A 13,275-nucleotide genomic window follows, 5' to 3' on the forward strand; every position below is an offset into this window, starting at 1 on the left:
TGTGAAAACAGATTTGTGTTTAATGCTAACAGAAACAACTTAGTATTCCAACAGTAAAGAATTGCTCAACCCTTTGCAAGAATGAGAAATACTTTAAAATATACAGAAAGAACTGTAGCATTTAAACATATCTGAGAGTCCCCTGTTCCATGTTACTTGTTAAGTACTGATAATGTCATTTATTACCAGTGTAAATGTCTAATACCATTATTTGGGTATGTTGTGTAGCGATGCACAGATATGGATTGCAGTCAATTTACTGATCAGTTTATCCGCACCTTGATTGGTGAAACTAATCAGAGAGATCTGCTCTGTCAGCATCTGGGTATTTATCTCTGCTCCTCAGTGTTTCTCCACTTTTGTCACCACCATCGCTGCACATAAAGAATAATCACTGTCTCTTTGAGACAGTGCTGCAGAAGATGATTCGCCATCTGAAATAAACAGCCCCCTCAAGCAACTTCAAACACATACCGGTGTGTTCTATATGCATTTGCTTATTATGTAATTTCATATACCAGCAGTGCAAGTAGTTCTCATTACTGTAATTTGTGCTGAGGGCAGAGTTTGTGGGAAAAGACAGTAAGTCATGTGGCGACAGCAGGATGATAGTTCTTGTTTGTTGGTACAAACCAGCTGCAGCCCCCCGGAGTAATCACTCCACTTATTTCCCCCATATGCATGTGATGCCATTTAGAGGAATCAGCCTGTTTTACATTGCCAGCAGCAACGAGACCGTGTCTGTGGAATGCATATTAGTGTGTGTGTTAGGGATGAGAACCGGTTCCAAATTGTCTAAACCATGTATGCCCCCAAGCTTATCACTTTCTTTTATCAATGTCGGTGTGTTTTTTCAAAAGGTTGCATATTGAAAACAATGACGCCAAACTCCAGCATCTATGCTGGAAAACTGCTGGAAACTTGCAGCAAGATGGAGTCGTGAGGGAGAGGAAGAAAGGGTCCAAAGTGTTGCTTCATTTTACAAAGAAAGGTGACAGCAGTGCTCACTGTAACATCTGTAAAATGGTCATTTCAAGTAACTGTGGAAACACCAGCAGTATGCTGAAACATCTTTCGCTGCAACATGGGCTTAAATTGCAGGAATGCCATGTATTTGACAATCTAGTGCCACTGCTTCCCAACTGAGTAGCACGTCCATTACCATGAGTAAATATCCTGTTATAATAACTGCAGGCAGGCCTTTATCTTTGACTCAGAAAACCTAAATAAAAACAGCGAAACAGTGGAACTTTTACACACGAGTCACATGTCACGTTCTCAGTTTCTACACTGTTGCGTTGACGCTGAAAGCCTGTGTGGGCGCGCGTGTGTGTACGCGACTGTTCCTAGGAAAAGGTCTTTTCAGTGCCAGGCAAATGCCAAGCAACAATAAAATGGGTATATTGACTCCGTTCAAATCATGTAAACCATTTGTAATTCTTTTAGCATTACAGGTGTCACCTGTGGTTTAAAACGTAACAGTATTAAGATCAGAGGCTTGCATTGTTGTTCAGCCTCACCTCTGAGCTGTTAACTGTCTCCTGTGTCAAGCTGTCTGTCACACAGTCCCTCTCATTTGAACTGTTGGCTGAGAGAGACATACCACACACACGTCAACACTGACAGTCATCCCACGTATGGGACATTAATCTTCACTAGGACATCCACTCGCCAACATTATTGCTTCATCCTCCCGACATTCATTGGAAACATTTATCTTTACTTCTTGCCTGAACACATGCAGTGTTACACTTTGTTCCACGTCGACTCGAACAAGCACAAAACCTTCACCACTTTGTATTTTTTGCATGTCAAAAATGAGCCCTAGCAGCTGCAGAGGGAAATTCAGATTCACGAATGTGTACAGTTTCATTTTGGCCGACTTTCAGCTTCAGTGCATATCATCAAATGGGTTTGGCTCGGCGCCTGTCGCTGCAGTGTTGTTATAGTTCCTCTCGCAGGAGTCTAAATAAAAACTCCTTATCATCTCCCCATCATCAGGTGATAGCAGTCAACATGTACAGCTTTGATACCCAGGAGCTCTCATCCAAAACCCTTTGGCACTAAAACTTACAGATCTTCCCACATAAACTAGAAGTCATAATGTATGATAAGGTTTCCTGCCAAAGTGAGATTGTGAAGTATTTTTACAAGACAGTTCAAAGTTCAAAATCAACCTCACTAAGAGAGACAGTTAGTCACATACTAGGACACATCTTTGCACTAATCCAGGGAAGAGAGTACTTTATTTTAGATATTAGCTGTTAGTAAAGTATTTTCATTAAAGTAGACGTACCTGACTTTAAACCTAAAAGGATCACACCTGTAAGTAAATGCTTCTCCTTAGTGTTATAACTTGTGTAATATGAATGAGTATGACATGAGCGTGTGTATGACATCCACATGTAAATTTGCAGAACGGTCGAGGTGAAGGTCGTTGCAGTAAAAGTCAAACAGCATTACTCATGACTTGACGCTGACTGGTTCGTTTGTTTTTCTTCTACATGTGTGACCTGTGAGTTGGACCACATCCAAGTATTACAAGAGAAAGTGTGTGTCATGGGCCCTGTTCAGACCTGGCATTAACGTGCGTCTTCAGTGATGTGATCACAAATGGAAAGCTCTAAGCACTTCAGTTCACACCCGGCATTAAAATGCATCTACACATGCGTCTCCAGCGACCACTTGTGACCGGATCTCACTTCCCTGCTCTATCTACAAATAAACATGTATGTGTTGTCGTTTTTAACCAATCAGACTGAGACAGACGGGCCTGTTGTATATGTGTCTGTGAGAGAGAGATAGACCAGTGCAAGGAGCGAATCAATGCTCTGCAAACAGCTGTACAATGAAATAAGTTTTTTTTTTTTTCTCCATTTGAAATAGTAAAATATTTTCAGTTCATTATGGAACTGCAGCTGGACTAATTAAGACTGGGGCAGAGGACGTCAGTAGTAGAGTAAGCAATTCCTTCATGTGGCCAAATGTGGCACAGACCACCTCCCCAATGCATCTTGGGTGCGCTCACACCTGAACTTACAGCTGTCCACTGGTGAACAGGGACACAGTGAGGTTTTTCTCTGGTTGTTCATTCTGTCTGCGGCTCAGCGTCTACTCCACTGGGTGGGTTCAGATCCTGAGCTTTGTTTTGCAGTCGGCGGATCAACAGATGGAGGAACTTCCCTGTCCTCATTCTACATCCTGCAGTGTCCTGAAAGGCCAAAGTTGACTGCCCCCACCCCTTCACTCGTCACTATTATTGTTAATTGTCAGTGGTATCATATCATGACAGTATAATACCATACACAGAATTTTGTCATCCACAATAATGATTTTTAGCAAAATGTAATCAAAAAACTATTAGTCAGTTATTTAAGATTTAGTTTCATTCATTCATTTTTTTCATTGTTCATTGGATCAACCATCCATTTGATTCTTTTGCACATATTTTCTGTATGATCATAAATATCTCTAATATAAAAATATTAGTACAGTAGCATTGATTTAACTTCATCACCCAGCCTTAGTCATCAGCCATATGGTTTTCAACTGGCATCATTAATCTGCCGACAGGCAAAGAGTAAAATAAGCGATAATGGACAGAAAATCATCTGACAAAAATGTGTGGAAAAAATGGTATTTGATCATTTTGTTCACGTGTTTGCGTCATGTTTCAGTAAAGAGTGAGCAAGACGCAAGAAAGAACGAGCACCACTCATCTCAAGCAAGATGAAAGTCTGTCAGTAGTAGTTGTGGCTTTGGTGAGACACAGTCAGCAGTAATACATATCAACAGAAAAAAATGGATGTGAGAGAAGAGGTCAGATTTAAAACAGAGTTTTGCTTCAGGCAAGACACAACAGCTGAATCACAAACAGCCTTTATGTGGCTCACCCTGACCTCTGACCTGGGATCATTAAATTGTTTCCATTCTAAAAGCGTTTTGACAGTGTCCTCCGACTTTCAAGGTGTTTGGTATTTCAGTTCATCACAGAGCCAGATTACTTTGATTCTGAGGGGCAGTGTCGGCCATGAGGTTTGTGCTGCAGCAGGTTGTGGAGCTGCAGTTTCACTGCTGCCAGCCAAACTCATAAACACTGACCTTTAGTACAGTCGCCCGGAGGGGGTGGCGGGCTAGCAGGGGGTGTGAATGAGAGACATAAAGAGAGAGAAGAAGAGAGAGGATTGTGGAATGTGGGAGAGAGAGACCAGAAAGTGAATGGATCAGAGCAAAAAGATGAGAAAAAAAAAAGACGAGACTAGAGAGAGGGAGAGAGAGAGAGAGATAGAGAGAGAGAGAGGGAGGGAAAGTGGGAGAGTGAGCAGGCAGGGAGGAGGAGGGGTGATTAGTGTGTGTGAGCCTGAGCTCTGATTGGTCTAGCACCCTGTATGTGTGCGTTTGCCTGAATCTGTCTGTGTGTGTGCATGTGTGTTTGTGCCAGTGGGCGGAGGATTAAGCCTGCATCACGTGGTCCCTTTAGCTTCTTTTCCACACAAACACACATCCTCATTCGTGGATGGAGCACACACACACACACACACACACACACACACATACAGTCACATATCCTCTCACATATACACTCACAGCTGTTCATACTTCTCTCTCTGGTGAACGCCGGGGCAGCAGAGGAGCGGAGCCCGCAGGAGTGTGAGAGAATCCGCTGTCTGCTGGCAGCTCGACCACAGAGCATCTTTATGGAAAATCTGGACAGACGAGTGGACAGACTGGTTCACTGATCGCTAGCTTGCCTCTCACTTTCTGTCTTCCACCTCCCGCTCTTTCTCTCTGTCCGTCTCGTCTCTCCCGGCTTCTCTCTGGGACTCAGTGTTGGAATTTTGAGTGCAGACCGCGAGCAACAGAGAAAAATAGAGACATGTGTTTTGCCTCTGCCGCCTACTACTACTGCCTGTTCTCTCCCATTCACTGACCAAAGAGGAAACACAAGGTTGGTTGTGCTTGGCTTATTTGTTTATGTACCGGTTTCTTGTGTCATTACCTGGTTGGACACTTGGAATATTGTTTGGGAATTGGATTCCTCTGTATAAACACTTTGAGATATTCCTTTTTTTTTTTTTAGGAAACCTATAGTCCCATTCATTTTCTGTTAATAAGAATCTAGTTTGTCTTCTTTTTTTGTGTTCCCACCACATTACCATCCCTGAAACTGATGTGTAGTTTTAGGGGAATTCCATGTTGTGTGTGGCTCCCCGGGCACTCACGCATGCCAACACACACCCGTGCACTATAAACACGCTTGGCATTAACAGTGAAGTGAGTGTGAGCACCAGAGAAGATCCGTTTTGGGCATTATCTCTAATGTGTACAACACCAGAGACTGTATGTAAAGGAAGATACAACTGAGTGATTCCAGAGTCACTGCAGCAACAAGAATTAGTCTTCAGCATACTTTTCTTGAATATATAAATAAGTTGTTTTGAAGGAATTCCAGCAAAAAAAAAATAAAAAATCTAAATAGGATTTTTCTGTGTTGCAACCGGCACAAGAAGCAATTGCTCCATCGAACACTAGGTTGCACAATGAGCAAACACCAGAAACTGAGATCAGATGCTTCCATGCGGCACGTTGGTGGGCTCTTCCACGTCTCATAGTAAAGCTGCTGGTGGATCTGTAAGCGGCTGAGCATTTGGCTTCAGCTCCACGGCTGGATGTGTCAAGCAGTCATGTTAAGACACGTACACACCTACTCCTCAGCTTGTGTGTGCAGGAGTTGCGCTCACAGGGTTTACACTGCAGGTCACAGTGTGCGGATTTGTATACGTGTGTGTGTGTGTGTGTGTGTGTGTGTGTTTGTGTGTGTGTGTACTCGCTCTGCCACTTACAGTGTGTGTGGATATAATTAGCCTACGTACAGATTCTTTCCTGGTATTGTTGCCATTGGGGTTGAAACACAACCCAAAAGGCTGTTTGTCTATTTTTAGGGGCGGCAGCTTGTAGAAACTCAAGCAGCCACGCTTTGAAGCTTCCCCCAGGCAAGATATAGATATGAGGCGTAAGTGAGTGAGTGGGTGGGTGGGTGGTGTTGGGCGTTTTGTGTTCACTGCCTGCAATATTAATCAGCATTATTCTGACTTTTTTTGTTTGCTTGTTGTGTCTTTCTACAAAGTTTGCAAATGCCAGGCATCTCTTATGTTATTTTAAGGACAGAAAATAAAAGGTGAGGACAGAGATAAAGTCAGAGAGTGCATAATGGACACTGATGGAGAGACATGTAGCAAACCTGAGAGACAGGACTGGACAGAGAGATGCAGCAACAGATACATGAGTAGACATAGGTCTCCAGATTAGCTGACATGTCATCAGATGAAGATGGATAGTTGTGTTTTGTCTGAGCAGCTGGCTCTTATCCAGCTCCAAATATCAGAGGACTACTGAGGCATTATGGGTGAACACTCTGTCTCAGAGATATACTGTAAGCTCCCATAATGGAGATGAAGGAGGGAAAGTAATTCTATCAGAGGGAAATGACAAAGACTGGAATGCCTCACATGATTTTGAAGTCGGTTATTATGCCATTTATGCCCTGACTTGTATCTGTCCACTGACACATGTAAACATTTTCAGCCTAAAACTAATTTAAAACACACGATTGGTTACGTCATCACATAATTGCAAGCATGTGTTTGTACTAAGTTGATTCATCACTTAGTTGATTGACAGAAATTAAATTGGCAAATATTTTAATTATCACTTCCAAAAGATTTTCTAGCTTCTTAATTGTGAGCATTTGCTGCTTTTCCTTGCCTGAAGCGACTGTAAAATAAATATATTTGGGGGTTGGACTGTTGGCCACTTGCTTGAAGACTTCATCTTGGACTTAAGAAATTGGAATCAGCATTTTTTGTTGTTGCTATTTTCTGACATTTTATAGACCAAATAATTAAAATAATAATATTTGTACTCTGCGTACCTTACAAAATACTAAAGAATCCTGCAGAGTATGTGATGAATCTGTGTCTCTTTAACAGCCTATTGTTGTCTGGAGGTTAAGGCCAGGCTAGATGGAGGTTATGTGGCCATGACTCACACTATTCATCGGTAACTACTAGTAACCAAAAACACGTTGAGCAGTCTGCGGTTTATAGCAGTGATTGGTTCCATGGCGCTCTTTAAGTAACCGTTTATAAATGAGCAAGTTTTCATGGACAGCTTCCCCACAGATGAAGACAACTTAGGCCTGCAGCACTGCTGAACACGGGTGAGAAAGAGAGGGAGGGAGGGTCACTAAAGGTCATGGGGTGAGAGGTTGCGCTCACCTTGCCTCGGGCTGCGGACGCAGTCTAGCGCCCCTCAGTAAACACAGCCTGCCTCGTCTATCTGCCGTGTTTAATGGAGCTTAAATCAATCACAGTGCAGCACTGTCCTCTAATGCCATTTCTTTAAAGGGCAGTCGTGTCTCAAATTTCCGGCCGGTCACTCAACTCGGTCTAAACTTCTGGCATTGTTGTGGAATTTGAATGTGTTTCATTCAAGAAGAGTTTAAACCAATCACAAGCGAGCATCTGCCGTGAGCCATGAAATCTGAATTATAAACATTGATGCTGTAATACAAGGATCAAGTTTCATTCTTACTCAGATTAATTGTGCACACACACACACACACACACACACACACACACACACACACACACACACACACACACGCCACCATAACTCCCCCCTCACCCTTCCAAACCTCCCAACCGTCGATCTCTCTAGATGTGACCAGACCAAGAGGGTTCGGGACGGGGACAATGATCTATTGAAAGAGACAGAGGAATGGGGAAGGGGGGTGGTAGTGGTGGTGGTTGGTGGGGGTCGGGGGACTCATGCGTCTTGTGATAGAGCAGGGACGGGATGGTGTGCTGAGAGGGAGGGTTTAGAGCTCGGAGGGGGGTGTGTAACTTTATTTTGGTGAGGCTACAGCTGTTGCACATGGCCACGCTGAATTCCACTCATTCAGCAAATTTCAGGCATGAGCTCTAACTGTCAATCACACCTTGTTAGATGTATTTTCAACTTCATGCTCGGCATTTCATTTACTTTTGAAGAGTTTGGCACTGGAGCATCTTTAAATACACGTGCACACACGCCACAGGTCTGCCTTCTTTTAATTTCTCCCGAACCTTCAGTTTTACGGCACACATCACACAATACCGCTTCCTATTACCAACCCAGCATTTTGCGGTTTGTCTCAGTCTTTGCTTTATCCCTATACCTGTTCTGTGTACAACGTCGCAGTAAGCAGAAGAGTGCAGGCAGGCAGGAGGATGAATTTAATATCAGGTTACATAACTCTGCACTGCCCAGCTGCCTTGAATTAAAGAGGATTTTCATGCGGCTTTTATCGGTTTCCATAGTATAAATCACAGCTTTAGTAGGAGGATCAGGTAGAGAGGAAGAAGTTTCCTATGTTCCTAGAGGATTCTCTGGTTTACAGATAACGCCATATAGGAAATGATGGTTGTTTGAATTGATTTGGCATTTAAAGATGTTTTAATATTGCCATGTTATAAGTGTAAGTTTGTTTTTCTTCCTTCTACTTCCTTAAAAAAGAAACTAAATGTCCGTCTTGCCACATCTAATAAAACATGGAGAACATCTACAAAGAGGGACTGGTTCAAATTCCCAGTGGGGAAAACTTAGTGGGAAAAAGTAAGTGATAAACACACTGAGATACCAGTGAACTGTGAGCAAGACTTTGAACACCGGGCTGCTCTGTGTCCAATAGAAGAGGAAGCAGCAGTGGTTGTGCTGGAATAAATCAAAGGTCTGAATACTGGATAACTCGTCATCTGTCGAGATATTTCCTTTGGAAAACATTAAATAAATTCCAACAGTGATACGTGTCTGCTGTAACGATACTGTACATGTCAAATCTCAGCTAAGAGGGAAAAGTGGCGAGAAAAACCCAGTGAACGCGCCACATGCCAGGGTCCTCGTTCATCCACTTGGGAGGATTTCTTTTAACTCGCTGTTTGTTTGGTCTGAGGATGTCTCCTCCATACACTGAGCTGCGTCTCTCTCCACTAATCTCAACCATCTTTTTAAGTGGCATTTGACCTGAATGAGTAGCTTAGCAGCGTGTGTCAGACCAAATCACTTCTCCAACGCTCTGTTTCCCACCACATCAAGCTAACAGCAGAAAAGGCTAAAAGGGGAGAAGGAGATGGTTCTGGCAGAGTAACCTCTAAATTTTCGGCCCGCCTGCTGTCAGGTGACCACTGGGCTTTTGAAAACGGAAAGCAGCGGGATCCCTTTCTTACACTCTTTCTCTTTCTCTCTCTCTCTCTCATTCCTCTGCTCTTCAAGCCAAGACACCATCTGGTAGAGATCCCATAAGCCCCGCCTCTCCCTAATACACTACCAGCTTATGGATCCTGGAAAATGCAGTTTTATATGTCCCGTCTTTCGCCTCTCTGCCTCTTCCTGTGAATTGATCTTTTTGCCCCCACCAATGACATTCTGCGTCTCATGTTTGTTGGCCAGTTCTTTTTTTTTTTTTAAGTATATTTTTTTGGGCTTTTTTTTTTATGCCTTTATTGGACAGTATAGTGGAGAGAGACAGGAAACGGGGAGGCAGAGAGGGGGAATGACATGCAGCGAAAGGCCGTCCGATGCGGGATTCGAACCGGGGCCAACTGCAGCGAGGACTGTAGCCTCTACACATGGGGCGCCTGCTTAGACCACTACGCCACACGATGCCCCGCGGCCAGTTCTTTTAGGGATATTTTAAAATAAAATCTGAGGAAAGGTTCAAGACAAGCGAATAATTGTAGGGCGTCTTCACTTCATCTTTGGTCAAGTGAAGGTCCATGATTTTTTGAAAGTTGCTGTCACTAACTGCTGCAGTTAAAATCTGTCTTCTCTAGTTTGTCTTGCATTGTGCTTTATCACGAAGTCACAAACATAATAAACTTTGGCCTTTTTTCAAATGTATTTCCTACTGCTTTTATTGGCTGTGTTCCTTGGCCAGGCAACAAGGCATTTAGAGGGTCAGTCACACTTGTTGATTTTACTTTAACAATTCCTGTATCCTGAAAAAATGTTTGTTGTTGTGCCAGCTGACCTGAGAATGAACGGTGGGAGTGGACCACGTCACCAGTCAAGGCCTGGATGTTAAAAACAAAGCTGCTCCTGTCCTCCTCGTTCGCTTTGTAGGGTTGGCGGGTCACTGTGACCTGGCTAATGCCTACGTGCTGTTGTGTCCACATGAGTGTCTACAGTGAAGGCTTTGTTGTTTGCATGGAAGTGGTTTTAAGTAGAAAGAAGGCAGCCTCATAATTAAAGTTAGCTCTTTCACATATTTGTCCCTTTGCATTTCACCTTCTACAGCAAATCTGTTTTGCATCTTGATGACTGCTTTATCTGCATACCGCAGTGTTGTAAGTGCTTTGGTTTGAATCCTGGTGCGTTTTGTTCTGTTCTCCCCCGCTCCACTTCTTGTGCTATGAAATATTGCAAAACACCTATGTGCATATGTTTTTTTCATTATGGTAGATATTAAGCTTTTCCCACTCGCCTTTTCAAATGACACGATTTGTCTTCTAACATATCCACCTCCATTGTTCTCTTCCTCTCAGGTGAGAGCCAGAGCGGGAGCCATAGAGCGAGCGAGCGAGCGAGTGAGGTGAAGCAGGCATGAGTGCGGACAGCCATCAGGGGGTGGTGACCACCCCTCCCCCATCCGGAGGAGGGACCAAGGAGCGCTACTTCGACCGGGTCAACGTCAATGATCCGGAGTACATCAGGGCCAGAAACATGTCACCTGACCTCCGGCAGGACTTCAACGTCCTGGAGCAGAAGAAACGTGTCACACAGATACTACAGAGCCCCGTAAGTTAAAAAGCAGAAAATGTGTGAATATTCATTTATACCCATTTAGGGAGTTTAAACCATATAAACAAGGCAACACAACACATTTTGTTTTTCTTCTTAACTTGAACGGATTAAATTAGTGGATGTGTCACAATTTTTGGTTTCAAAGTTGGAGTAATGTATGGAATTACTTACTGGGAGGACACAGTCTAGAGGAGAGGTCAGGTGGGTCTTGTCTGCAGGTCCAGGTGCATATTCTCTCCACAAGTAGTACAGAGTCCTGTTAGGGAAATGAAAGAGGTTGGAAAGATACTTTCTCGTTGTTCATTGGATAGAGCTTCGACAGTCCGGACAGGTTGATGGGACTGATCACAGAGCGTGTTCAGAACAGATCTATAGCTCTAGGCTGCATGGGGGAGTGGTGCTGAGTTTGAGTCCATGGACCGGCTCAGGCCTTTCTGTGTGGGGTTTGCATATTCTGCCTCTGTCTGTGTTGGTTTTCTCTGGGTGCGCCTAAGTCTTTAGGTGAACTGGCTACTTACTTGTAGGTGTAAACAGGAGTATATGCGTTAGTCTATATTTCTTTGTTCCTGTGATAGACTGTTAATAAATGTGTGCTGGAATAGGCTGTAGCTTCCCACCTCTCTGAAACATGGATGGATGATAACTACCAGTTTGCCAAAGAGGAGATGTGTAATGCTTATTAAGGCCACAGCTGAGTTATCAAGATTACAGAAGACACAATGGGGAACTTGCTGCAAGAAACAAACTTTTCACCCCACTGACTAATCGTTTGGGTAATCAGTTCCCGTTTTCCCTTTTCTGTCCGTTATCATCAGTCTCAAGTGATTTCTAAATAAGCCACAGCAGTGAGTGCATCACATGTGCTTCTGTTAATGTTGTGACACTGGCCACAGTATCTCAGCAGTCAGCAGCCCGCTAAAACCCTAATATAACCACCAGCTACCACACCCTCGCTCAGGCTTACTGCACGAGCTCTCCAAGTGCCCTCCAGGCCAGCGGCTCTCACGCTGGGTCAGGTTTTGCTGAAGTAAACAACTCAGCGAGAACGGGGCAAATTTCAGCCAACACAAGTAACGCTGCTGATTCTCATGCTGAATTCTGACTGTCGCTCTACTGGTCGAACGTGATGTGATAGATGCTTTGGAGGTGCAGTTAGAGGGGTTGAGCCACATCGGGATCACACACACTAATTATTTAGCCACTTGAGTTACTGTAAAGGCAAATTATGGGGGTATTGTGCCTTTGCTGTAGGGTTTTTTTTTGTTTGTGAGGGTCTGAACGCAGTGCAAAGATTGTGATCATAACAGGGAGGAATTCAATGATTTATCCACAGTTACTTATGCGACACAATGTCAGACTTCACACAGAAACACATCACCATACCCTCGATTTGAAGCTTTATTGAATACTTTCCATACTTCTGGATCGGTTTGTTTCCTTTTTGGCCCTGAATACACCTGCAGCCCTGTCGGGAACCCCTTCACCTAACTCTCATAATAATAGTCAGAGACAAAGTCAAGCTCATGTGAAGACAACACAGTGTTACTCTTTGTATTTCGGCCTTTGAACAGTTGCGTCACCTCGTGTGGAGATTTTACAACAAGCCCGCAGCCTTTCAGTTCAGCCTGCACAGTATTAGGAATATTTACTCTGCACTATTGACACAAGGCTGGTTTCTGACTGAAGTGCTTCTCGCTGTTTACAGTCCAATCTTACCTGTGGCGCTGCAAGGTGTGTGTGTGTACATGTCTGTACGCATTTGTAGTTTGAACTACTTTGAAGTGACAAATACACTTTGACGGGTTTAAAGTCAGCAGTGACAGATTTTTGGCAAAAGTTAGGTAAAGCAAAAAGGTTAGATGTTGCTGATGCAATGAATATCCTGAATGCACGTTCCTCACAAGAAGAGTAACACAAGCCTGGAAGTGTGTGTGTGTGTGTGTGTGTGTGTGTGTGTGAGATTGATATTGGGTAGTGGCTGCTCTGAGGTTTGGCCTGTTCTTTTTTTTTTTTTAGCTTTTTAAATGTGATCCACATTCTGCACATGCCCAGTGTGGTTTTCTTGGCATGCTGCGTTTTATGCCAGATGTCTGGAAGGGCAGGAGCATGGTGCTGCTGATGCAGGTTTCTACTTGATACTCTGTGTGTGTCTGTCCCCGTGTATGTGTGTGTGTGAGATTAAGTACCACAAGTACAGTTAGGGTTGAATAAATGAGTGAGTACATTTAAGGCCCCTGCTCTATGCAGACCTTTGGGCCCCCATCAAGTGTCACTGACATGTTTTGTGGTGAGTCTGGCTCTCAAGGGTGGATACAGAAATTTAGAAATGATGTTTGGGTACGAGTCGGGTTCAGTCACGTCTGCCTTTTGACGGGCGACCACATGTGTAATCAGGGCAAACAGGCGAGCTGTGACCATGGTAACAACTGCGTG

At 43.7% G+C, this 13,275-nt stretch overlaps 1 protein-coding gene across 9 annotated transcripts in view; it reads left to right on the plus strand.

Moving 5' to 3' along the window:
• add3a (adducin 3 (gamma) a) overlaps positions 1-13,275 on the plus strand; it is a 108,521-nt gene that overhangs the window by 58,486 nt on the left and 36,760 nt on the right. For 8 of the 9 annotated variants that reach the window (XM_056370077.1, XM_056370050.1, XM_056370104.1 and 5 more), the window contains one exon: positions 10,584-10,836. In XM_056370077.1, the coding sequence (XP_056226052.1) occupies positions 10,642-10,836 (195 nt within the window). In that variant the 5' untranslated portion in view covers positions 10,584-10,641. Of the gene's footprint in view, positions 1-4,517; positions 4,949-10,583; positions 10,837-13,275 lie in introns of those variants that run through there. The other variant, XM_056370059.1, reaches the window with a different exon arrangement.

Source organism: Seriola aureovittata, chromosome 3 (genome assembly GCF_021018895.1).
Source record: "Seriola aureovittata isolate HTS-2021-v1 ecotype China chromosome 3, ASM2101889v1, whole genome shotgun sequence".
Taxonomy (NCBI): Eukaryota; Metazoa; Chordata; class Actinopteri; order Carangiformes; family Carangidae; genus Seriola; species Seriola aureovittata.